General features: G+C 48.7%; 1 protein-coding gene across 1 annotated transcript in view; it reads left to right on the top strand.

Annotated features, from left to right (window-relative positions):
• LOC124511519 (polycystic kidney disease protein 1-like 2) overlaps nucleotides 1–27,219 on the top strand; it is a 67,861-nt gene that overhangs the window by 13,478 nt on the left and 27,164 nt on the right. The window contains exons 6-16 of the mRNA XM_047078816.1: nucleotides 7,921–8,150; nucleotides 9,924–10,325; nucleotides 12,365–12,442; nucleotides 15,155–15,204; nucleotides 16,948–17,065; nucleotides 18,624–18,831; nucleotides 20,518–20,638; nucleotides 21,316–21,457; nucleotides 22,710–22,886; nucleotides 24,424–24,569; nucleotides 25,235–25,429. Of these exons, the coding sequence (XP_046934772.1) occupies nucleotides 7,921–8,150; nucleotides 9,924–10,325; nucleotides 12,365–12,442; nucleotides 15,155–15,204; nucleotides 16,948–17,065; nucleotides 18,624–18,831; nucleotides 20,518–20,638; nucleotides 21,316–21,457; nucleotides 22,710–22,886; nucleotides 24,424–24,569; nucleotides 25,235–25,429 (1,867 nt within the window). The remainder of the gene's footprint in view (nucleotides 1–7,920; nucleotides 8,151–9,923; nucleotides 10,326–12,364; nucleotides 12,443–15,154; nucleotides 15,205–16,947; nucleotides 17,066–18,623; nucleotides 18,832–20,517; nucleotides 20,639–21,315; nucleotides 21,458–22,709; nucleotides 22,887–24,423; nucleotides 24,570–25,234; nucleotides 25,430–27,219) is intronic.

The raw sequence follows: 27,219 nt of genomic DNA, 5'->3' as shown, positions 1-27,219 counted from the left end.
TATTGGACAGTGTTGAGCTAGGTAACTGTTATTTTGTTTTCCTGGACAAAGCAGCTGAGGCTCAGAGAGGTATAGTGGCAGCGCCCAAGACACACAGCTTGTGAGTGGCAACATGGTGACACAAGCCAGGAATGTCTGGCATAAAAGCTGAGGCCCTCAAGCCCCTGGCAGATTACACGGCATGAAGGCACTATACTCTGCATCCTCTAGGAGAACAGAACCTCCCCGGCCTGATGGCAGCTGAACTCAATTCATAACATTTCCAAGTCCTACTGGGCCTGGGGTAGGCTCCATTCTGGGTGCCCCCAGAATGATCCAGAATTTCCAGACCCTCAGTGGGTTGGGGGCTTCTTACAGGGGTCTTCAGTTCAACATGAATCCCCAGGGAAATAATGGAGGCTCGTAAGCCCCTTTCCTAACCCTAAACATCTGCAGTTCTACCCTGTGGGGAGCTAGAGGTTCTGAATCCAGTCCTGCACATGCTCAGCATTGCTGGAAGCCCTGGCTGGGGTGGGGCCAAGAGGGGCCAGCCCTGTCCCTGGCCCAATTCTGCCCCAGTGAGGGAAAGTTTCACACTCAACAGTCCTTTGAGGCCTCAGACATTGTGCTGTGCTACCATATAAAATGGCATGTCCAGAAGCTAAGGTTCTAATCCCAGCTGCTGCTAACGTGTGTGAGACAATTTCCGGTCTTGGGTTTCTGTTCCCTTCCCTGTTGCATTAATATTGGTGGCTGCCTTGTTTCGTGGAGTAAAATGAGAAATTACATGTGAAGATGCTTTGGGGGAAATGTTACAAAATGTTACAAAAGTGATACAAATACCCATGACCTTATTGTGCAGGTTTCTTCCTGCTTGCTACCATGGCAATGAAAAAAACAGCAAATGCTAAGCTATACAATCGCCCGGCCCCCAAATTTTAAACAACTTGCATTTGGCATTCGTCAAAATCGACTGTCGGTAGCCCTGCTAAGACCTTTAGTTACACAAAGACATTCCAGTAATAAACAAACAAACAGTAGCTACAAATTGGAGCAAATGAGACAAAATGCTAGTATTAGTCAACTCTGGATGGTGAGGCCAAAATACTCAGCTTCTTCTGTCATTTCCGTTAACTTTGGGAGATCCATTTCCGATGCTTCCTTATCAGCAATAGCAGCCTCAGCACTCAATCTAGAATATTAAAAATGGCATGAATTTTAAGTTCACAGAAGTCATATACCTTGCGTGAATGTCGCTGTGCTTTTATGTGTTTGTACGGCATCCTACTTTTGCTTAAGTCATGATAAGCTAAGACCTAAATGGGCCACTTCATCTCTACTGCAGACAAACAACGTGAGCTAATGGCGAATCCGATCTGAAATAGAAACAACATAATAAAGTCAAAGGATTTCTCCTTTAGATTCTTCTTGCCTTGCACTCCCGATGTATTGTGTTCATTTGAATGTCAAGCTGTTTTGGTTTACTGTTTGTTGTAGGAAACTTTATACGTTTCTGTAATTTATTGTGTGCCTCCTGGACCAATTTGCGAAGGTGAAATTTGTCCTTGTCCAGCGTTGGGTGTCTCAGCGCCACCTACCGACAGATCAGGGGATTGCCGTCATTTTGGGGTCTATTCAGAGCTGCCTCCACACGTAGCTGAATCTGGAGGGGCCGCTTCCCTGGAAATCGGTATTTCGTAAGACAGAACAAAATTTAGAGGGACCTAGATGTACACAGGATGTTGGGAAGCTCAGAGGAATTATGTGGAAGGCTATGGTCATAAAGGACTGAAGTCTTTCGGGGGAACCAGGCAGGAGCTATGGAGGTAGAGAAAGGGACAACAGGGATGTGAAGGGGCGTGGCCTCCTCAGGTAACTGCGAGCACCTCGCGTTACAGCAGGAGTTCGGGGTATGTGGGGGAAAATGAAAGATGCTGCTGGAAAACTCAAAAGGAGTCTGCTGATAAAGAGCCTTGATATGCCAGCCAGTTTGGAGAAATTGTTTTTAGGAGAACATGTAGGTTGGGCACCAGGAAACTGATTTGGGGTACAGCAGGTTTCTCGGGGGAGGGGGGTTCCAGGATGGAGCAGGGGCAGAAGGTACAATGGGATGCACTAGCAACACAGGCCCTTCCCATCCCCACAGAGAACTCTAGAGCCGGGACCTGACGGGACTGAGGCAAGAGAGTGGAACCTCAGCGCTCTGGCACAGAGCAGCCATGGGATGCAGGAAGGCACCCTGCAGGGGAGGGGGGGGGGAGGCTGCTCCCTTTGGCCAAGGGGAATTCCTGGAGATGGATTCATCTGTGAGGCCTTGGCCACTAACACACCAGAGTGCTGGGGAGGGGCAGACCTCGGCCTTGAAGTGCAGAATCTGGGTGACTCACATCCACTACAGAGGATACTTAAGAATATTTAGGCCATTTGGCTACATGATCTGTGATTGTTAATACTCTTACAAGAGTTACTAATAGTCACTGGGTAATTTTAAGGGCTAAATGGGACTACAAAGAAGAAAATAATTGGCACAGAGTTGATTCTTAAAAATGGGTAATTGTTGCCATTATATTAATATTACAGAAGCATATACTACTTTTATTTTTAAGAGGTTAAGTGGCATAAATGCCACCCTATTATACACACATACACACACAAAACCCCACAATATTTGAGCCTATCACATACCAGGTACTTACTCAGCCATGGTCTCATTTAAACCTCACAACGACCCAGCCAGGAATGGCTCTCACCTCATTGTATGGACAAGGGAGCTGAGACTCAGAGTGGTTGAGTCATTAGGTTACACAGGTGACTGACAGAGCTCTGGAGACCTTACTTCCGGCTTTCTACCCTTTCCATTCTACCACACTGCCCAATTTGGTCAGGTGGCTTTATCCACCAAGCCGGCTAGCAACTTGTGAGTGACATTAACAAAATGGTACAGACCTTGGTATTCTTAACAACTGGACATTCTGAGCAAAGATAAAACATGTGAGCTCTCTTCCCCATTTTCTTTCTTTTTAAAGAAAAGCCACATCCCATTAATGTAAACGATCAAAGCAGCATGTGCAAATCAGTGAGTGGCAGTGTCAGACTAAATTTTAAACTTTATATTGAGGCAGGGGCGCCTGGGTGGCTCAGTCGGTTAAGCGTCCGACTTCAGCTCAGGTCACGATCTCGCGGTCCGGGAGTTCGAGCCCCGCGTCAGGCTCTGGGCTGATGGCTCAGAGCCTGGAGCCTGTTTCCGATTCTGTGTCTCCCTCTCTCTCTGCCCCTCCCCCGTTCATGCTCTGTCTCTCTGTCCCAAAAATAAATAAACATCAAAAAAAAATTTTTTTTAACTTTTTATTGAGGCATAAATATGTACAAAAAACTGCACAAAAAGATACAACTCAGTTAACTTCTACAAAGTGAAATGTCTATACCCATGTAACTCGTACTCAGATCAAGAAACAAAATATGACCAGTCTCCCAAGAGTCCTTCCGGGGCCCCCAAGTCTACCAATTTCTACCATTGTCGATCAGTGTGACCCGTTTGAAACTTCTATAAATGGTATCATAAAGTGTATTCTCTTTTGTGTCTGACTTCTCAACAGTACATTTTTGAGATGTATCCATATTGTTGTGTATAACTGTGACTTCTTTGTTCTCATTTCTGTAGAACATTCCATCACATGGATATTCCTTGCTTTACTTATTCCTTTCTGGTGCCGGTAGTCCTTTTGGGTGGTTTCCCCTTTGGACGATTACAAACTATGTGGCTGTGAACATTGGAGCGCGTGTTTTGGCTGCATTTCTGTTGGGTTTGCACCCAGGAATGGCATGCTGGCTCGTAGGATCATCAAAAAATGTTACGTTGTTGCCTCCGTTGCTTTGTACTCCGAGCAGATCTTCCCTTTGTTGGCAGCAGTTTCTAAAAGCACTTTGCTGTCTTCTGCCTCCAGTGAGATCACTGGGAGACAAATCAGGAAAAGTCCGTTTCTCTGCCTTTCGTTCCTGAGCACTTTCGGTTGGCAGGAGAGCTCAAGGAATGGAATGAGTCGCTTTTCCCAGCAAGATCCCTGAAAAACAGCCCAGATTTTGCTATTCAAAACCATCCTTCCTGTGACTGAAAAGAGTTAGTGTTTTCTTGTTCTGAAATCCACGTGGTCTGTTATTAGAGCCTACTCCAGTGTCCTTTTGATTAGTGTTTGCTGGTGAAACTTTTATACTTTTACTTTTAACCTATCCATGTCATTATATTTGTTAATTTTTTTTAAGTTTATTTATTTTGAGAGAGAGAGTGAGGGTGAGAACATGAGCAGGGAGAGACAGAGGGAGGGAGAGAATCGGAGAGAGAGAATCCCAAGCAGGCTTTGTGTTGTCGGTGCAGAGCCCAATGCAGGGCTCAATCCCATGAACCATGAGATCATGACCTGAGCTGGAACCAAGAATCAGCTGCTTTAACTGAGCCACCCAGGTGCCCCCTTATCATTATATTTAACGTGGACTTCTTATAGACAGTCTATGGTTGAGAATTTTTTTTTAATCCCATCTGGCACAATAATTGGTGTGTTTGGATCATTTATAAGTAATGTAATTATTGATATAGTTGGATTTAGGTCCACTATTTTCTTGTTTTCTGTTTGCTCCTCTGTTTATTTTCCCTCTGTTCTTCTGCTCTCTTGCCTTCTTTTGGATTTGAATATTTTTAGCATTCCATTTTAACATATCTATCAGCTTTTTTGGTTATAGATCTTTTTATTACTTTTTTAGTAGTTGCTTCATGGATTACAATATACATATCCAACCTTACACAGTCTATATGGAGTTCATATTTTACTTCATTAAAATGTTGAAGCTTTACTGGCATATAGGTCTCTTTGCTCACCCTCCTCTATATTATAGTTCTCATATGTAGGACATTTACATATATTGAAAATCTCTCTCTCTCTCTCTTTTTTTTTTTTTTTTTTTTTTTTTAGTTTATTTACTTTTGAGAGAGAGAAAGAGCAAGCACAAGCCAGGGAGGGGCAGAGAGAGGGAGACACAGAACCCGAAACAGGCTCCAGGCTCTGAGCTGTCAGCACAGAGCCCAACGAGGGGCCTGAATTTACCAAAATGTTACCAGTCTATGAATTTACCAAAATATTTACCATTACTTGTGCTCTTCCTTCACCCTTGAAATTCAAAGTTTCCCTCTGGTATCATTTCTTTTCTGCTGGAAAAACTCCCTTAAACACTTCTTTTATAGACTTTTTGGCAACAAATTCTCTTAGAGGATTTCTTTATTCCTGAGAACGTCTTTATTTTGCTTCACTTCCTGGAGGACATTTTTGCTGGATGTAGAATTAGGTGTTGACAATTCTTTTCTTTCAACATTTAAAGATGTTGTCACTGTCTTCTGACTGCCATGCTTTTGAAGGGAAATCTACAGTCAGTCACATCACTGTTTTCTTTATATGCAATGTGTCATTTTTCAGGCTTGTTTTGAGATTTTTTTTTCTTTACCTTTGATTTTCAGCAGTTTTATTACTGTATGTGTGGGCATGGTTTTCTTTAACTTTTCCCCTTTTGTGTGGGATCCATGGAGTTTCTTGAATCTTTACATGTATGTATTTTGCCAAACTGGGTAAGTTTTCACCCATTATTTCTTCAGTGTATTTTTCTACACCGATCTATCTCTTCTCACTGGTCCTCCCATGACACAACTGCTTTCTTTTTTGATATTGTCACACAGGTTGCTGATGCTTTACTCATTTTTAAAAATTTAATATTTTATTAAGATGTCAATTTATCTTTTCTTCAGCTTGGATACTTTCTCTTGCTCTTTGTTCAAGTTCACTGACTTTTTTTCTGTCATCACTATTCTGCTATTGCAAGCATCCAGTGAATTTTTTATTTCAGATACTGTTTATTTCTAAAATTTTCATTAAAAAAAAAGTTTCTGTTTCTCTGCTTAGAATGTCTGGCTTTCCATTCATTTAAAGAGGGTTTACTTTTATGTCATGGAGCATGGCTGAAATAGCTGATTTCAAGTCTGTCTGATAATTCCAACCCCTGAGTCACCTGAAAGCTGACATCTATTATGTTTTCACTCGAGATTGGGTCAGATTTTCCTCATTCTTTGTGTACCATCAAGCAATGTTGGATTATATTCTGGACATTTTGATAGTAGGTTCTGAGACTTTGGATCCAGTTAAAATCCTCTGGAAAATAGACTTTTGTTTTGTTTTAGCAGGCAACCCACCTGGTTAGGTTCAGACCACACTTTATGACGTGCCTTCTGTGAGTGGTGGTTCCCATGTTGGTGTCGTTTCCAAACCTGTTTGGGTTGGCCCCGCTCATGGGACACTCAGGATGGTGTTATGTTGTAGTCTGACTCAAACAAAGCCTTGGCTGTGTGTCTTTGGCTCTACTTTGCACGTGCATAATATGTGAGTGAGCTCATAGTTTGTGCTGGGTTGTTCATGGAAGTGGGGGCCCCTCCTCTCCACATCTCTCATTTTCAGGGTCTCCCCCACAATCTTCAGCTCCCACACATCTCTCTTCACGGCTCCTCTGAATACAAAGATGGATTTTCTCTTGGGAATTAGGTGTCTGCATCACCCTACACTGTCAGTGCAGCTCCAAGAGGGAGAACGGCCTAGGGCATGGCCAAAAGAGAAAAAAAGAGAAATGACACAAAACAAAACCAGGTATTATTTGCTGTGCCCTCAGACTCACTGGGTCTCTTTTCCTGGTTCTCTTGGCTAAACAGAGGGGATTTCTCTTGGGGTTTTTGTTTTCTTCATTCCTTGTACAGTTCCATGACTCAGGGTACCCTAGGGACAAAGCCAAGATATAAAGGAGATTAAAAAAGAAAAAAGACACAAAACAGGAAAGTCCCATCTTTACGAGTAATTCTTAAAGCCTGGGCTTTCCTCCCAAACCTGTCTGCTGTTGTTTACTTTTCAGAGTCCTCAGCAAGTTTCTTTTTGAATTTTGCCTAAAGTCGTAATCAATGGAAGAGACAGGTGGTGGCTTTACTCTTGGCAGGCACCAAAAATCCAGCTACCGTTTTGCAAGCCTTTTCACAAATATGCTCATTTGTCAAATATTTCTCAGCACGCCCTCTATGCTAGGCGCTGTGTTAGGTGCCGGATTTATAACAGAGATCTAGACAGACACCGTCTGTGCAGACGACCTAGCGGGGAAGAATGCCAGTGGCGGAGCAAGCACACAAGGAATGAGTGTCACCCAGGAGAAGCAGCCGAGCTACAGCATTGCCTTTATGGGGAACCTAAGGAGGGCTTCCCTGAGGAGGTGATGTTTAAGCTGAGCACCAAAGGAAGAGCATGAGTGTGAGCAGAGAGACGAGCTGAGAGCCTTCCCAGCAAAGAACAGCACACCTGCAGGCCTTGAGGCAGACGGGAGGTGGCACATTCCAGGAACTGAAAAGAGGGCGGAGCGGACATACAGCTGGGAGGGGTGTGGCAGGAGATGGGGGTGAGGTCAAGAAGGGAGGTCACGTGGGTCTTTATGGGCCACATTGGAGATTTTCAATCAGTTCCCTTGGCGAAATGAGAAGCCAAGCATCTATCATTCTGATACATTTGGAATATGACCCCATTTTACAGATGGGGAAAATATGGTTCAGAAAGGTAGGCTGGGGCATAGCATTTTACAGACGAGGGGGATTTATGTGAGCCACAGAGGGAATAAATGGCAGAAAAAGGACGTGTAACCAAATATTCAACTCCCTGATTCGTCACTGCTATTTCTTCCACTCCCACCTGCTCTAGACATCTCAACGTAACCTTTGTGAACACCAAGGGCTTGGTCACGTAGCATCTCTTTCTTCACCCGTTTATCTTTGCAGGGCAGAGGAGGTGTAAGGTAGGTGAGTGCATATGTGCACACGTGTGTGAATGCATGTGTTTGTGTGTCCCCAACATGGCCAACGCTAACTATTGCTGGCAGTTTATCCAGCAACGTGACCCACCAGTTCACAGCCCCTGGGGAATTTATCGTGTTTGCCGAGTGCACAACCAGTGAGTGGCATGTGATGGCTCAGAAGCACGTGACAATCCGAGACAAGACGGAAAGGCTCAGCGTGACTGGGTGCTCCGGTCTGTCGACGTTGGGAGCCAGCCCTCTCTGCCGCACTGTCTTCGGGGAACCTCTGTGGATTCAGGTGGTACTTGATGGAGGTGAGTCTACAGAAATGGTCAAGGTCAGAGCAACCTCGGTTTTCCCCAGATCTATCCATCCAACTCCCAGGCTTTAATAAATACTAACAGCACTCATGTATCCACTTAGTTTCTTAGCTGTTCAACTTATTTAGCACCTCGTGCGTGCCCGGAACTGGTCTGAGTACTCCACGTGTGCTAGCCCACCCAGTATGTACTATTATTATCTCCATTTTACAGATGAAGAAATGGAGGGAAGGTTCAGGAATTGGCTTGAAGTCACAAGGCTAGTAAGCTAAGTGAAGCTCTCTGCCTTCCGATGCCCTTCTTTACCCACAGTCCCATCAGAACAGAATTTCCAAGTCACTCCTTGTTAGGGAACCTGAATAGGACCGGGAGAGCTACCAGCTGGGCCTGAGCCCATCTCAGTGAGGCCAGCGTTGACCAGCCTGGCACAGTGATGCTGCCCCCAATCAGGACTGATATGGAGCAACACGTACTGCCACAGCCATAGCAGATGTTATGGCTGGTGTCCCTTGTGATTGGTCAGTTTCTAATCTGATTGGTCAGAGAGGCCATTTTAATTGGTCATGTCCATTCTGATTAGTCAAAGTGTCCTTTCTGATTGGTCACAGCATCTACTCTGATTGGTCACAGTGTTCATTCTGATTTATCACAACATCCATCCTCTTTGGTTGGGACCCATGTCGTTTCAGTTGTTAAACATTCCGAATATCACCCCTCTTCTCAGTAGAGACCCTACCAACGAAGACCCACCCGTACCTGAGGCAGCATCTTTATTCCAGGCACAGGTCTGGTTTGAGATCCGGACAGAAGCCTGCTGGGCTAAACCGCGCGGCACAGAGCTGCAGGGGTGAGGACATGGCTCGGTCCGACCTCACAGCTCCTGGAGCCTCACCCAGCAGAGATATGATGGAGCTTAAACACAGGGTCCTTAAACAGTCCTTGGGGCTCCTCTCTGTCTCGGTGTGCTTGTTGGCCAAAGACGGCTGCTATGTGCACCAGGGAAACCTAAAATAATCCTTCATTTATGTTTTTATCCTACAAACATAATTGCCTACTGTTTGCCAAGTGTGGGGAGAGGGAGCAGTAAGCATGAGTGTCAGAAGGTACCATCGTCATTGTCTTTATCATCGTCATTAGCATCGTCATCGCTCAAACAAGAAATACCCTAGCTTGGTTTCTGTTGCAAAGAATCCTAATTTGGTGGTTTAAATCAGATTTTTAGAGTCAACCACAGTATTTAGCATCCAGGTAGGACAGCCGGCCCCAACCTATAAGGGAGCCGCATCTTAAGGTGAACAGGCTGAGTGTTCCCGTGGAGCAGGGTTTCAGGCGGTCTTCCACGGAGGTGGAAGGAAATGACTTCACCTGCTCCTGCTTAGGACAAGACTCGAGGCTAATTCTCTGGCATAAAAATCAGCCACGCCTCGGGAGACGCTCCTGTGTTAGCCTTCCACCCTCCAAGGACAAACCTGTCCTCATATTTTCATTACAAACCTTTAAGTTTATGGGTAACACACGCAGAGCACGGAGCAGAATATGCAGATGAGCAGAGAGGACTCAAAAAGAAAAATCACTCATGAACCCCGCACTCAGAGATCATCACTGTTAAGACTTGGGGGTGGGCCTATCCTTCCGCATGTCTTTATGGCTACACCATCTCCATGTCTACGTCCAGAATCTGACCTTGGAGCTTGGGTCTCAACCGTCTCGGTACAATCTACTGCATGGCTGTTGCCAACATTCTTAAATATCTCTCACCCCACATAGGAAGAGGGGTGACTTACACTGTGCTGTCGGGTAATACAACACTGGCTGAGTTCACCACACCAAGCGGCCTGCTACCCTACAATCTGACCCTGGACAGAGCAGCCCAGCAAAGGATGGGCCCAGGGATGCACCACCTGGAGATCCGAGCCACCAGCAACACCACTTCTGCACCCTCCCGGAACATCACAGTCTCCTTCACGGAGCCTCTGTCAGGGCTATGGGCCTCCTGGGCTTCTGACCACTTGGAGCTTGGACAAGACCTACTGGTCAACGTCTCGGTGGCTCGTGGCGCACCGGAGAGGCTGACCTTTGAAGTGGCAGGACTCAATGCAACCTTCTCCCATGAAGAAGAGAGTCTCCAGGGACCATTTGGGATTTACCCTGTGGCAGTCCCTCTTGAAGGTATTTGGGGTGGGTGGGTCTCCTCCCAAATTTCCCTCCTCTTTCCTTCCCGACTCGGTGTTCAGGGTCCCGCCAGCCTGTGTCTGTGTGTCCTGAACACAAATGGGGTTCACAGCATCCAGCCTGGGGCATAAAATAAGAAGAGACATCTGATCTGCCCTCAGAGCTTAGAGTCACAGGGGTTCTCACTTGTGGCACTTCTAACGTTTGGGGCTGGATCGTTCTTTGCTGTGGGGGTTGTCCTGCACACTGTAGGGTGTTTACTGGCATGCCTGGCCTCTACCCACTAGATATCAGTAGCACCAGCCTCCTAAGTACAACCAGAAATGCCTCCAGACATTGCCAACTGTCATGGGTAGCAAAATCTCCCCCACTGAGAACCACTGGAGGAGAGTTGGAAGGATTCCAATTTTTCCATCATTTCTAGAGGAGAGTGTGGTTCGGGGGGACCTGCAGTCCATGCCCTTCAAGGAGCGAGAGATAAAAACAAGGGTGGGAGAGGGAGGGACAAGAGAGGAAGAGTCAAATGCTGGCTGGAATAGAGATAGGGTGACAGACTGGCTGGCACCACCAAGGGAGGAGACTAGAGGAGACATTTGCATTTAATCTGGAGAGAACAGAGAGTCCTTCAGGGCAATGTGGTGAAGTCAGCAGCCAGGAATGTGATGAGGGTCACAGAGTCCCCAGCCCACCCAGAACCCTGCCTACCTTCCCCGCCAAGGATCTCAGAAGTCTGTAAGACAGGTGGAAATACTGTGCCGGGGTGGGGCTACAGTGCCCTCAAGCAGCAGATTTAGCAAAAGAGATAGGTTAAATGACAGATTTCAGAAGAAGACCATTACAACTTTGCCAGGTATCAAAGGTCCAGCTTGGAACAAAAGGAATCCAGAGTGAAATGAAATGACATTGGAAAACATACTCACTATATAGGCTATAATTCAAATGCAAATTAATTTTTGTTGTCTACAAAAGCCGCTTGGCAGGGGATAATAGATAAAATCTCTACATGCCCTGTGAAGTTTTGGTTCACTCTTAGATGGTAAGTAGTCTTCTTCTCCCCACAAGAAAAACAGATTTGGATGAGATAAAGGGGGTGAAGAGGAAGGAAAGGGCACCAGGTAGGGCAGGAAGACCCTCACTTGTCAGCGCTGGCCCGGTCCTGGCCAGCCTTGCTTGCCAACCAATGCTCACCAGCCCAGCAGATGTTTGCAGCTGCCTCTTGCAGGAGCTTCTGTGGGCTTCTGAGGCCCCTGCTAGGTCCCTGAGTTGGGGAGGGGGGCAAGACAAACATCTGGTCCGCAGAAAATTCTCACCTTTTCTTTGGCCAGCTACCGGTAGTTTTCCAAATGCGGGAATGCAGCCCTTTCCTGCCCCCACTCTCCCTCTCACTCTACCCCGTCATAGGCCATCCTTCAAGAGTATGAGAAAGGAACCTGTCCGTGGGGGTCCCGGATCTGAAAGGGCACATATCCACCTTTCCCAGGGTCCCCTCTGATGAGCTCCTCTCTAGGCTTGAGAAAAGAAGATAGCACCCACCACCTTTTCCCATGAGGGAGGACGGTGGGATACACACATACCCTGAGTCTTACAAATCCTTCTCTCCCCTCTCTGCTCCTCAGTCTTTTGAAAGTCCTGTCATGTCCTTTCTTCTGCTGGAATCTCCTCTCTAACCTGACCAATGAGCACTACTCGTCCTTTGAACTTTAGCTTTAGCCTTGCCATGAGCCATGATCATTGCAGTGACTCCCTACTACATGTCCACAATGCCCCCGTGCCAATTCTTGCCATGGTTGGCACTTGGTCTCCTGCAAGCATACTAGACTGTAAGGACCTTGGAGACAAAGACCATGTTTCATTCACCTCTGTGTCCCAGAGACTTGCACCATGCCTGGTATACAACAGGGGTCCATTAAATGCTCAGGATGAAAGATTCAAATGCCACTGTCAGCGGACCAGGAAGCATAGCTTGGGAGAGCTGTCTCAACACAAGTTAAACAATTTATTGCAACACCCTTACGTCTCCACCTTTTGCATTACAGGCACCTTTCTGGTCACGGTGACGGTGAGGAATGCCTTCTCAAACCTGAGTCTGGAAATTGGAAGCATCACTGTTTCAGGCAAGGAATTTCTGCAAGGGGCTATAAAACTCAGGACCAGCAGTCTGGGTCATCGCACTTGCTCGGGATCCAGGGAGGGACTCTTCAAAACAGAGCTCTGAATGCTTACCTTGCTCTGTAGATTTTAAGAATTCTCTGGTTACTCTAAAGCGCTGTCATGTACACGGTAAAACATTCAACCGCTGTTACAGAATTCTAAAACATCCGAGTTTGCTGCTTTAGGCTCCAAGCAACAGGAGGCCCAACCTAGGTGGCTTTAAGTTTGGTCGTTATGATGTCACATACTGAGAAGTTAGGAGGTAAGTAGTTCCAGGATTGGTTCAGTGGTCCAGTGTCACCGGCAGGGACCCAGGCTCAGTCTGCTATTCTGTTCTGCCACCCTCAGAGTTTCTGCTTTGCCCATAGGGTTGCATCTCATCAACATGGCTGCTGCGGTTCCAAACATCGCAGGTCAATCCAGAATCATCCAGCAGCTGCACAAGCCCGTTTCCCCCTCTGTAGCTCTTGTTACTAGGAGGGAAGTTTTCCCCACAGGTCCCCAGCATTCTTCTCCTCAGATACCATCAGCCGGGGTCATGTACCCTAGCTCTAAGGGGTGCTGGGAAGCAAGTATCTAGCACCTCCAGCTCTGTGGGAGAAGGTGGATTCTGGCAGCCAAGAAGAAGGGTGGGGTAATGGCTGGTAGGTAGGCAGCCAACAGTAGCTAAAAGTTACAGAGCTGAAAGTCCACAGCAAATGTGTTTGCCAGGACTCTTTGCCTAGCAAGGGACAGAAAAGCAGTTCAGACTGGCTCAACTCGAAGGGAAATTTTATCAACTCACAAAAAGAAAAGGCCAGGGGCGCCTGGGTGACTCAGTCGGTTAAGCGTCTGACTTTGGCTCAGGTCATGATCTTGCAGTTTGTGAATTCAAGCCCCACGTAGGGCTCTGTGCTGACACCTCAGAGCCTGCAGCCTGCTTCAGATTCTGTGTCCCTCTCTCTCTGCCCCTCCCCCCGCTTACACTCGGTGTCTCACTCTCTCAAAAATAAGTAAACATCAAAAAATTAAAAAAATAAAAAGAAAGAAAGAAAGAAAGAAAGAAAGAAAGAAAGAAAGAAAGAAAGAAAGAAAGAAAGAAACGGAAAGGCAAAGTCCAGGGTTTAGGCACAGCTAGATCCAGTCACTCAATATTGTCAGAAATCTGCCTCTTCTCATCTCTTGGTTCTATGTTGGCTTTATTCTGATTCCCTCTTCCCATCAGTAGCAAGATGGCTCCAGGCTTCAATCCTTACTTAACCCTAGAGGAGAAGGAGTCCCTCTTTGCTGACATTTCTAGCCCAAGTCCTGAGGCCCCCTTTACTGGTCCAAGCTTGGTTCATGTTCCCTCCTGGACCCAGTACTGAGACCAGGGGAAAGTGGTATTCAGTTTGGGGAGACCAGGATCACATGCCCACCTGGAACATGCTGTAGGGGTGGCGTCACCCAAACCAAGGACTGAGAGCAGGGGAGGGATGTTTCCCGGGGGAAAGAATCGCCCGTAAGTGCTGTTACCAAAACAAGGGGGGCACGGATGCCTGGCTGGGGGACAAAACCATCAGATGTCTGTGCAATTGTCCACAGCCCTCCTTTTCCACTTACGGAATGTGAGGCCCAGAGAGGTGAACTGCCTTTCCAAAAGTCACTCAGCTAATTCATGGCAGGATCAGAGGCAGCAATTACGTCTCTTGATTTCTTCCTTCCGGGTTATTGGCCCATCTGCCTTAAGATTAAGAAGGAATCTCTGTGTCTGGCATCTTAGCTTTGCTTTACATAATTTTATAGACCTTCGAAGTGAGAGTTCTCAGAATGAGAATTCACTGGGAGAGAATTTTGTAAAGATCAACAGTACCCAGATGTTAACCAGGACACGAGAGCCTAATGACTCCCACGGATCTGCCAGTGCAGATGAAATACATTCCTGTCTTAATCATTACACTTTAACTAGACATTACCATATTCACATTTCGATGATTTTTCAGGGCATATCAACTGAGTGTACATGCTCCATTTTCTTTTACCTTGCTATACTAACCCTCTTTATAGACGTACACAGATTACAATGCAATGGTATAGAAACACAGCAGTCAGCTCTCCTGGAGCCTTGAGGATAGGGATTGCCTTTTGTCGTGGGTGAGGAACCTAAGACTCAGAAAGAATAACTGACCTGCCTGGGCTCACACAGCCAGCAAGAGGCCAACAGGAAGACCCAGAAATGCACTGTGGTGTGCTGAGGCCGGCCCCTAGCAGCTTGCCAGAGCTGGTTCTGTGCATCTCTTGCTCTATAATCATTGAGGTCAGCTCGGTAGCCTGAAATCTGCCTTCGTGGGAATACAAACACCACCGGAAGTAGTAAATGGTACAAATCAGGGCTCCCCACTCCCCACCCTTTAACTGGTAGTTAAACATTAACAGCATACAGCCACATGCTGGTCTCTAAATCTCGTGTTTTATTTGCACTGGCAACTGCCTGACTCTTTCTTAACAACCGAAGACGTGTCTTCAGTCCAGTGGTGGACATGATGGTTTGGGTGTTTACCCATTTTGATGACCTGAATGCTTGCCAAATTTCCCTAACTCATTTCCAAGACAGGTGGATCTCCCCAGGGCATCTTCAGCACACCCTCTGACTCTGCCCTCTGGTAACCTTATAAACACCTACCAAAGTCTGACGCCTGTTCTCATTGTGTTCACAGCTCCTTCCAGTGTGCGAGAACCGTCTGGAACAAACGCCAAGAGAAAGAATGTGAGTTGTTTTGTTTTGTTTTTTAAACACTTAACCTCACGAGAAAAAGATGTCTGAAAACTCTGCTTTAGTTTTGAGTTTTGGCTTATTGGTGCTAATACCCAGAGTACTAGGAAGCATGGAGGTTTCTTCCATTTGAAAAGAGATCCAGAAGGACTGAAATCACAGAAAGCATGTTCTCCAACCAGAACAGTGTTATATAATGAATCAGTAATAAGATATCTGGGATACGTACATACCTTTTAGACATCTCGGAAATTAAAGAGCACACTTAAAAAGAATCAGGATCAAAAAAAAAATTCACAAGGAAAATTAAAATATATTTGAGTGTTAATGACAAAATAACCTATCCAAATTTGTGGGATGCAGCTAAAGCAATGTTCAGAGGGAAATTTATAGCTGCTAATGCTTAAATGAGAAAGCAGGCCCATGTTCCTCAGTTTTTACAGCAGGACTAAGGCCCGACTCGTTGCTGTTGACATTGTCCATGCACATACTTTATTCAATAACAAAGACTATGCGTTTACAATGTCAAGGCTTGGTGTTAGGGACTAGGGACACAAAGGTGAATAAACAGCTGTGGCCCCTGCCTTCTTGGAGCTTAGTGGGTGAAATTACCAAATTAGCATGTAATTAGGAATTGTGGTAAGTGTTTAACTACAAGCAACAGGGTGCAGTGACAACCAACACAGCATGGCCTAGCAAATGTGATCGGATGAGGCCTCATAGAATGGGACATTCAGGTGGAGACCTGAAGATAAGACGGTCAGCCTTGCTGGAAAGCGGAACAAGAGCTTTCTGGGTGCACAGATATGAAAGCCCCGAGGCTAGAAGTGTCCTGAGGCCTGTGGGCGGGGAGGGAGAGCATATAGGAGATTACAGAGAGATGGACAGAGGCCCGATCACATGAGGTCTTAGGTGCCAAGACAGGGGTTTGGGTTTTATTCTTAGGCTTGGGAGACTACAAGGGGTTGAGTTTTGCCATGTAGCCTCTTGTTACACCAGACTAAGCCCTTTAGGCCCAGCTGTTTGATAGGTCCTGCCAGAACTTACTCCAGGAACACACCATATGCCTGCCAATCCCTCCTCCTAGAACCCACAGACTCCATTATTGCCCAGCTCACCCTCACTCCTCCTCTTTCACAACAGCTCTGTAGTCTTTTTCTCTGGGGAAGCTTGTCCTGACACTGGCTGCCCCCCTTACAGAGGTCACAGCTCTGTGTCCTCCTCTGCACCAGATGAAAGAGGAAGGACATCACTAGCTTCTCTCAATCCACAGCAACCCAGGCATCAAATGCTATCAAACCTTCTTCAGAGGAGCAGATGTTCTCAACCTACTGCCTCCCTCTTACACGTTCTCGTAATTCTCTGGGCCCCCCTCTCCTGTAGCAGCTAGAATTCTGTGTTTTAGTCATCAGTTTCCTTGTCCATCTTCCCTCCTAGACTGAAGAGCAAGGCCCAGGTCTCTATTCTTGTATCTCTAGGCATCAAGCATGGGGCCTGGCCCAGAGCAGGCCCTAGTAACAGTTGGAAGCATGATGGACACTCAGCACTGAGCCCATGTTCAGACTAAAGTTACTTACCCAGTGACCCACCTCCAGAGGAGAGCCAGGTGGATCACATAGGGTCTGTCTCCATTCTGTGCCTTATGGTGCGACTACCCTTGGCACAGACTGCTGTGGGGAAGAAGGTAGGGTACCAATTGTGGAGGGGCATCTCACCAGCCAGCTGCTTTTTCTGCAGAGAGAGAAAGGGGACAGGCAGGTGTACGTGGAGCCTGGCCAGTATGTGGATCCTTTCACGACCGTGACTCTGGGCTGGCCAGACAGGGACAAGGATTTACGTTTCCAGTGGTCATGCGGTAGGTGGCCTTAGAGCTCTGAAACTGTCCTATCTCACCACAAAGTAATGGATAGAGGTCCGCTTTGCTTTTTTTTTTTTTTTTAATCTTCACACAGGCATTACTTATCCTTGACATTTTGTGTGCTTTGCATGTGCCAGAGATTGAAAATCCCATGGAAATGGGAGGTGGCGGGTGTGGGGTGGGGACGGTGGGGTGGGGTTGGGGGAAAGCAGTGGCAAACCAAGGCAGAGGGAGCCCTAAAGGCAGCAACACAGAGATGCATTGAGAGGATTAACCCTAAAAGTCAATAGGCTTTATTTTCCCCACAAACAACATCAGTGCTAAAAACAAAGCACAACAAAACAAAACAACTCCTCCCTTTTGGGTGGATCCCTCCTGTCACCTCCTTGCCCTTGCTGGGTATGTCACTGGGAGAGTCTAGAAGTGAGGAGGCATTTTCTGACAAACCAAGAGGACAGCACCAGTACCCACTTCTTAGAAATGGTTGTCCTGCTTTATAGGGATACATCCTAGCTACGTACACATTCTTTCGGAAATGAATGCCATCCATATCACACTTACTATTTTTATGATTTTTTTTTCTTTGAACAATACATCCTGCATATTTTAATGCCATGGTATCTTCTCTGTCTTGATTTCATAAGAGAGTAAGTGCATAATAGACTGTCAAAGTTGATGTATGGTCATTTACTTACTGGTACCCTGTTTTTGGACACGTAGGTTATTCGGAATTATTTGCCCGTATATAAACCACACTGTAATGAACATCCTTGTAGTTCTGCCTTTATCTGCATCTGTGGTTACCTTCAGAAGTAAGTTTTGAGAATAAAAAATAAATTTCAAGAAATGGAATAACTGGGTCAAGTCATATAAAATGTAGAGCCTTTTGATATCCACTGGTAGGTGCTCAGGACATTCTTTGGAATAGTAGTTTTCACTATCTGAATTCACAGAGGATACAGGTATACAGTTTGGGTGGTTGAGCTGATGGCCCGACCCTAGGTCACGTCCGGCGAATGACTACCAAACTTCGGGGCAGGGGGAGCAAGGTGACTGATGGGTAAACATCGATCAACACAGATGAAGGGCGAGGGATAGAGACTTACTGAGCCAGTATCATAAAGCAGGAGATGGCGTGTGTCCTCCCAGATGGGGAGAACGGCCCGCCGGATCCCCAGTGTACCCACAGGGACAGTTGTTTCCACGTGGTATGAGAGGTACACCAGGGACAGGAAGCTGTCCTGGATGCTCCCCCAGGCAGAGCTGTATATCCCCGCCCCCCTCCCCTACTATATGCCTGCCTGTCCTCAGTGCAGGTCGCTGGTGCCCAAGAAGCAGACAGACCCTGCGGGTCTGCTCAGGGTCAGGGTGAAGGGCGGCTCATTTCCCCAGAAGCATCCTTCTGCGGCGTCATCCTCTCACCCTGCAAGTGAGAGTGTTTTTAAAAATCAAACTCTCTCTTTGGAGCTGCTTTTCTTATCTATGACTCTTTTCTTCTAAAAACCCAGACCGGAAGCGTCCTTGGATGATCATAGCCTTTGCCCCTCTTTCTCAGGACGTTGCTGGGCCCAGTGGAGCTACTGTGTTGAGAGGCAGCTGCTCCGTGTGGACCAGGGGGAGCTGGTGCTTCCTCCGTCCTGCCTGCCACCACCCAGCTCCGCTGTCACCCTGCGCCTGGCCACCTGGAGGGGCGGGGAGCTGGAGAACCGGGAGGAGCAGTGTCTCTACGTGTCTGCACCCCTGGAACTCAGGCCTCGAGTCAGGTGGGGGCACGAGAGCAAACTCCCGCAGCAATGATGTCCCTTCGGCCACCGTTTACCGAAGAGCCAGGGCAGGGAAGGCTTCCCTCAGCCCAGATGTGAAGAGGGAAGAGGAATTAACTTGGCAGCAAAAGGGGGGCTGGAGAGGGAATATGGGTGACAAAGGGAGGAGCACAGAATAAGCCAGACGTGAAAGAGGCTGGTGTGGCTCATATGGAGGGGGACAGGGGAGCAAGAAGAAACGAGGAGAACAGGCAGGGCCTGGCTCTGGTGGGACCGCGTGGGTTATAAATAAAGACACGATTCTGAAGAGTTCTGGAAAGCCACCCAAGGGTTGCAAGCAGGCTGGGGACATGATCTGTCCTAGTACAGAACGCTGTGGCGGCAGCAGGGTGGAGAGCAGGCTGGAGGAGGGCAAGAGTGGGCTCAGGGAGATTGCTTGAGCTCTTGCATCAAAGTGAAGGTTGAAGGAGGCTTGGTCTATCGGGTGGGGCCCAGACAGAGAGACGTGGGCAGGGATAAGGGAACAAGCCAGGGATGACAGTGCAGGACTACAACAGGAGGAAGCCACTCTCCCTCTGAGGACTACAGAGGTAAGCAGGGGGATGGTGTCCCGGGAACCCTGGGAGCTGCAGCTGTAGGGGAGGCGGCCCCCAACAGGAGCTGTGGGCTTGGTTGGAGGAGCACAGCCACTGCCAACAGCAGCCCACCTGCTAAGGGGCAGGGACCGTGGTGAATAAATACCCTCCCGCCCTCCCATTGTTACCTTCTGATCCCCAGCCAATGCCTCCCATTGCTGGACCCAAGCAGAAGCCAGCCGGCACAGGAATGTGGGTGACACAGTCCACAGAGATTAGCCTCCTAGTGCCCAGGGCCACAGAGTTGATGGAGAGCAGGCTGGGGGACAAACAGAGAATGTCCAGCACATCGGTGTTAGGACAGACATGAAGACAGGAGGGAGATTGCCAGCTGCTATGCAGTTACAACTGAGAGGTCCCGGGGATGGGCTGGACCCACGGCAGGTGCCAAAGGGATCTCTCACTGGCTCAAGGGAGGGAGCGGGATGCTATAGAGAAGGCCCTGGAATCGAACCTAGACATGCTGGTTTGTGTTGCCCTCCCCCACTCAGGAGTCGTGTGACCCGGGAACAAATCACGCCAGCTCTGTGAGCCAGGTTTTCTGGCTCTGACAAGGGGATTCTAACATGTGGCTCCTAGGGTTGTGGTAAGCACTGGATGAGGGAGTAACGATGCAAATCATTTATAACCTGTGGCACGCAGGCAATAAAACCACAGTATTCCTTTATTATTGGAGCTAGAGGGAGTCACAGAAATCGTTCTTAACTCCCCATTTTGCAGGTGAGGAAACAGGCTCAGAGAGTTTAAGTGACTCATACAAGGTGACCATTCACAAGAGGCAAGGACAGTATCTGAGGACACTGGACTTCATGCACTTTCTACACCACTGTCCTGCACACTGAATGAAGTGGGAATTCGGTCAGGCACAAGTCCTCTCCTTGACCAACGTTATAGGTCCTGGTTTGGGTTGGGGCAGGGGTTGCCTTTATTCCATCTTCCACCAGAAGAAAGGCCCTGTGCCACCTTCTCAAAGGACTTGAGAAGAACCGGACAAAAGACCAGCCCAGGAGGCCTGAGTGAGCTTCCTCACTGCGTTCTGTCTCCCTTTCAGCTGCGAGGAGAACTGCAGACCTGGGAACCCCAGGGAAGACACTGTGCTCAGAGTCACCATGGGGGACGGCTCTCCAGGGGCCGTGTTCAACTGGTATTTAGATGACACCCCGCTGGAGAAGGTGAGGACACTGGCAATCACCCACTCTGACTGACCAGACCTGTGTCGCATGCCCAGTACTGAGCACCCGGAGGGTGGGGGTTGGGGGTGTTCCCCAGAGGAAACCCAGGGCATTGGGCAGAAGGGAGAATGGATGCAAGGGAGCAAAAACAATGGAGAAACATCACAGCAGATGCTACGGGTGCCGCAGCCCGGGCCCTCTTACTAGGCTGATGCATGGTCCCCAGCTGCTGTGGAGTGACCACTGGCCAATAACTGATGGCTGGGGGTGTCTAATGGCCCAGGCCCCTTGCCTCTGACAACCTCTGTGATGTGGCCGTCACTTCCTCTGGGATCGGACTGAGGCTGGCTGGACACCTCCTGAAATCACTTCCCTGCCTAGTTCATTCTGTGCCCTACTCTGCTTCCCTCTCCCCTCTGGTTCTCCCAAGGGCCCTCCCGCAGGAAATGAGCTGCCGGTGAATCCCCATCTCAGGTTCTCCTTCAAGGGAAACTGACCTCAGACAATGACCTAAGCAAGGCTGGAAATTGGGTCTCTGGGCTGACTTGGGGAAGCGGGTGGTGCCTTTGCAGCAGAGACAGATCTGGAAGGCCTCCCCAGGGTAAGGAGCCACTGCCCTGTGGAGGTCCAGCAGCCTGGCTGCAGCCTCGGGGGCTCTGGGTGGTGTTCTCTTTCAGGTGGAGCCTCTCCCACCCGCCTGCAGACTTCAAGGATTTTGGCCCAGGGATTTAATCCTCCTTCAGAGCAACACGTCCACGCTGCGGCTGAACAGCTCCTTCCTGCAGACCTGGGGCCAGGCCCTCCGAATCAGAGCCACAGGTGCGGAAGGCTCCCCGCAGGCCCCGGCACGGGTTCCGCCTGTCTGCCGAAAGCGAACCAAGGCAAACTCAGAAACCCAGAAATGTGGGACATCAGTGCAGGGTCAAGGACCACATGCAGAGTCTGGTGTCAGCCCCATCCCACCACTTTCTAGCTGGCGGCAAGGCATTTAAACTCTCGGTGCCTCCATTTCCCGCCTCCGAACTGCACTATGCAGGGTGGATGAGACAGATCATTCTGGTGCGGTCTGCGTGTCCTGCCAGGTCGTTCTCACCTTGAACAAGCCAGTGCGGTGGGAAATGTAGATTCTCAGAAAGACAAACAATAGGGGATTACTCTTCCAGATGGATTCAGTTGGTTCGGTTTTTCTCAAAGTGGCCCACGGACCACCCACACTGGGACAACCAGGGATACTGGTTTAAAACGCACACTCCAAGGCTTGCCCCAAACTTTCTGAGTTAGGTCTAGGCTAAGGAATTCATTTTAACCGACGAAAATTCTCTTCGTGCCCAGCTCTTCCAGGCACGTACTCTTTTTGAAGTATCAGGTGGTGAGGGATACTGGTGCAGGTAACTGTGGGCTCTTCGCAGTGCTGTGGAGGCCTGGAAAGAGCGTGGCTTTGTGGGGTCAGCCCGTTTCTAGATTCTGGCTATGGCCCTTCCTACTAGCTCCGTGATCTTGAGCAAATCCTTTCATTTCCCAATATACTTCCTCATCACCACAACTGCAAGGAAGCTGCTAATATTAGCCCTGTTTTACAGATGAAAAACTGACTCTCAAAATGTGAGATCCTGGGGTGCCTGGGTGGCTCGGGCGGTTAAGTGTTCGATTTGGCTCAGGTCACGATCTCACGTCACGGTTCTTGAGTTCGAGCCCCACATTGGGCTCTGCGCTGAACGGCTCAGAGCCTGGAACCTGCTTTGGATTCTGCGTCTCCTTCTCTCTCTGCCCCTCCCCCTCTTGTCCTCTCTCTCTCTCTCTCTCTCTCTCTCTCTCAAAAATAAGTAAACATTAAGGAAAAAAAAAAGAGTCCCACAAAAGTGAGACCCCAGGATACCTGCATTAGGGGGAGTTGTCAGATGTGCAGATTGCTGGTCCCCACCCCAGAACCTCCAGAGAGGTCTGAGGCTGGGGGTCAGGAGAGGAGCCTGGGAACCTGCATGTTTAACAAGCTCCCGGGGTGATCCTAAAGCATGGTGGAGTTCGGTTGACTCACACAGCCCCCCAAACACCCTCTGTCTTCACTCCCCAGCAGTGACGGGGCATGCCTATGGGGAGGACACCTATGTGATCGGCTCTGTGTCTCCCCCCGAGGTGCTCACCTGCACCATCACTCCGGAGGAGGGTACGGTTCTGACAAGCTTCGCCATCTTCTGCGACACATCCTCGGCCCTGGGCCCCCTGGAGTACTGCTTCTGTCTGGAGTCAGGTACTGCCCCAGGGCTGTGCTCTCCCCTGAGCTGCTAGGCTCCGTTTCTCCCAGAACAGGGGCCTGTCTCCCTCTGGGAGCTGCAAAAAGTATGTTCCATGTGTGAGAGACGTTTGCAGAATGAAGACCTCCCCCAACTACACCTTAGCCCCACCCCAGGCACACTGACCCAGTCACACACCCAGGGAGAGGCAAAGCTGGCCCCATCGATATCTCCTCAATGGCTATAGAGGCCAAAATGACCTCTGACCTGGCATAAAAGACGTGGAGAGGGTTAAATGGATGAGAATATGCAGAGGTGTGACCACGGAAGGCCTCGACTAGAGAAAGGTGGACACAAGCAATCCTGAGACCCAGAGGAGGGTGGTTTTCATGGGGCGCCAGTTAAGCAGATGTGGAATGCAGGGATGTTCAGATGGCTGTGACTGGGTCTGAACCTGGAGGGAGTCAATTCACGGAAGGAAAGTAGGTTCCATGTCAAACCTGCATCCCCCCCAGATGGAGGCCGGCTAGCTGCTCTAATTCCAACTGGTTGTTCCAACTGGTTGCTCACACAGGTGAGCAAAGGGGCAGGGAAGTGAAACCATGTAAAACTCAGCTGTGAGTTATAATTCAGTAACTTCATGATTGTCTGCACATTACAATGATTAGTGATTTCACTGAGGGGGGTCTCCTTTAAGGATAGGAAAGATATGGGGCGCCTGAGTGGCGCAGTCAGTTAAGCGTCCGACTTCAGCCAGGTCACGATCTCGCGGTCCGTGAGTTCGAGCCCCGCGTCGGGCTCTGGGCTGATGGCTCAGAGCCTGGAGCCTGTTTCCGATTCCGTGTCTCCCTCTCTCTATGCCCCTCCCCCGTTCATGCTCTGTCTCTCTCTGTCCCAAAAAATAAATAAATGTTGAAAAAAAAATTAAAAAAAAAAAAAAAGGATAGGAAAGATATGCATTCATTCATTCATTCATTCATTTATTCATTCATTCAACAATAAATATTTATTACACGTCAGGCTCTTCCAGGCGCTAGATACATAGTAGTAAACTCCACAGGCCAAGTCCCTGACCTCCCTGTGTTACAATTAGTGGTGGAGACTGTTGGTAAATAAAGACATAGGACAGGGGCGCTGTTTAGATATACCAACCTGGGAAGGCCTTTGTACAGGAAGTGACTTTTGAGTGAGCTTCGATGTTTTGAGATAATTTTTAAGATCGCCTCCTGCCCTCTTCTTCTTCCTCCTCCTTTTTGTAACTTGGTTGACCTCTTGAATTTCTTTGTAAACCTGTAAAGAGGAATTTTTTTTTGAATTTTTTATGGATTCTAGTAAAATTATTCCAAACTCATAGCAGCACGCAATTACCTACAGAGACTAGGGGATCAGTATAGATGGCTGTCGTCTCTCTGAAAGCACAGAGTCGTTGAGTGCTTGCCACGTCTTTATGAGCTGTGGCTTCTGTGTCCTTGTCATCAGGCTCTACCTTGGTGGGTTTCCTGTCTCCCCAGGGCCTAGAGATGCCGCCCTAACTGTTCAGTTTCCATTTACCAGGTTCTTGTCTACACTGTGGCTCTGAACCTGCCCTCCAGTCAGTTTATCTGCCACTTGGAAAAGTAAACAATGACTTCATGCTGACAGTGGTCATTTTTGTGTCCAATCGGGCAGGGGACAAACAACAGGCCCATGCACTGGTGAAGGTAGGTGGCAGCAGCCTTTGTTTCTTTCCTGAGAAAACTTGTTACCCAACTGAACTTCCCCAAGAGGGTGGCTGGGTTGAAGGGAGCTAAGGGCATGACCATATGAATCACTGATCCATTCATTCCTTCAACTAGTATTTTCAGAGCACCTGCTCTGTGCCAGGCCCTGGGGACACAGATGTGAACATGGCCACTACCTTTGTAGATCTTACATCTCAGTGGCCAGAACAGTGCCCTGGAGTAATGCCCTGGAGGCTTGGAGCAGGAGGACCCAGAGATGAGTCAGACCAGTGCCATCAGAGTCCAAAGGAGGGAGGGCCAAAATCAGCCATCAGGGCTACATGGCAGAGACTGGATTAAATCCGGGTGAATTTCAAGGGTGAGAGGCCAGGAGGAGCAGGAAGGGACTGGGGGAACTATGAGGAGGGCAGTGAGGGGGAAGCAGCGACTTGCCCAAGGCTCGGTTTCAGTGGCCGCTGGATGCCTGCTACAAGCGGGCCCGGCTGCCCTCAGCCTCGGGAGAGACCCCAGGCCACGTACAAAGCCTTCCCGTCTTGCTCTGGCCTGCCTTGTGGAGACTGCGACTTCAGGCTCCGGATTCTGGAACAAGGAGTGGTGAGTTCAGGGCTTCCCTGCGCTGAGCATGTTTCCTGTTTCCCGGTCAGGTGGGACTTGGAGACACCCACGTTGAGAATGTGGCATTCCAGGCTGCAGTGGTGGAGAACATCACCACCGCTCTGCGAGGCGAACGGGACCCCGAGCGGCTCTTCCAGCTGGCCAGGGCCGTGGCATCGGTGCTGGACCAGGAGTGCCAGGGGCGGGGCTACAGGCAGCTGCTGAACGTGGACGTCAGACAGAAGGTGCTCAAGATGGGCCCCTTTTACACTGTCCACTGGGGCCCCGGAGTCTGGGGTGGGGAGTGGAATTTATGGAGCTGTGGAGAAGACTTTGGCATCTCCTGAGCTGTTGATGTCAGCTCCCTCTTCTGGTCCTTTCACTAAGTGGCCTGAAGTGATGGAAACCTGCTTTCCTTGCTCTTCCTGGAGTCAAAGCCTTCTAGGGAAGGAAGGAATTTAAGAGTCTTGCTCCAATCCCTCCCGTCAAAGGCGACAAAACCGAGGCCAGAGGAGAAAAGTGGCCTGGCCCCAGTCATATGGTTAATGGGTCGGGGTCAGACATTAGACGTCATCCCACTTCTGTCACTTTCCATCTATATTGTCACAGGCTGGTGAATGAACTTCTCTAAGCCTCAGGTTCGCCACTGGAAAATGGGGATGATAAATAGTGTTTACCTGATAAGGTTAGGTCAAACCATTTGAAATTACCAACATTCAACCATTTTTAACCCACAAAATGGCCATTTCGTGTGTTACAACCTGACACGATAAACAACTATTGTAGAATATACGATTACCTCTACTCCTGGTGCCTGCTATATGAGTGCAGGCACGTGTGGGTGCAGGTACACACAGGTGCACGTGCACGCACACGCATACACATGCACAGTAGCACATACACCTGCTGGGCATGAAGAAGAAAAGAAAGACTTTTCTGGTTCCCTGAAGGGTTTGCAAGAAAAGTACTTAGCATGGTGCAGGACACGTGGTAAGGACTTAATACAAAGAAGTGGTGGTTGTCATAGTGATTACTTATAGATAAATGACGTTTATTGAGCACCTACTAGGTGCTGCCGGCCCCAAGAGCTTCATGGATATGTAATCCTCGTTAAAACCCTACAAGGTAAATGGTGAGATCCCCATCCATGTTACAGAAGAGGAAACAGAGTAAGAGAATTTGAACAGCTTGCCCAGGCCCACATTTCTAAGTAGGTGGTGAAGACGGGGTTCCAACGCAGACTGGCTCTTCCCCAGTCTACCTCCCGCCCTCCCAAGCCTCTCACCCCTTCCCTGAGCTCACATTAGTACCTCCATACACCCCCACAACCCACCACCTGGTTCTCAATCTTGGTTGCTTTCACTCTGAACATTACCCATGGTAGACTTGCATTTGGATGTCCTGTGGTCCCCTGAGCACACAGACTAGGCAGCCCGACCCAGGGTCTCCTCATGAAAAAGCGGGGGTCCCGGCAGCAGGCAGGTGTAAAACTCTCATGGGGTAACTGAGAAGAATTTAAGAAGGGCTCTGTTGATAAAAGTTGGGGCTCGGCCTGAAGTGAACAGAATCCAGAGGGAGCCGCTGCACGTGGAGGGGCTCCCTGGGACAAGCAGTGGCTTCTGAAGAATGAGGCCGTTGACCAACCACAGTAGACTGGCAGGGAGGCACCGGGAGTATAGCTTCTAGCTCTCTCTCCTCCAGCCCTCTCATCTCCTGCTGCATGAGTCCACCGACAGAGAGTCAGGAGCCAGGGGCATCTCCATGGAAGCTGCCTCCAGGACAGTGACCAAGGAAGGAGGGAAGATCCACAGAGGCAAACATGACTTAACCTTCCAGAACATCTGACAAGAGTCTCCTCATATACTGGCCTTTTCTTTCCTCCATCCAGCCATAGCCTGGATGCATCCTGACTTAATAGCAGACAGGTTCAAACTCTGCAGCTGCCATGAAGGGCCATCAGACAGGTAGGCTGAGTGAGCCGTGAGAAGCAGGCCACAGAGGACTATTCACTCAGATCCGGGCTGTGCCAAGTGGT

This window comes from Lynx rufus, unplaced genomic scaffold, assembly GCF_022079265.1.
Source record: "Lynx rufus isolate CCGP_SWC_20201006 ecotype Redwood Valley unplaced genomic scaffold, mLynRuf1.p SCAF_16, whole genome shotgun sequence".
Lineage (NCBI taxonomy): Eukaryota > Metazoa > Chordata > Mammalia > Carnivora > Felidae > Lynx > Lynx rufus.
Note: the sequence above shows the minus strand (reverse complement) of the source record. Positions and strands in the feature narration are given on the sequence as shown.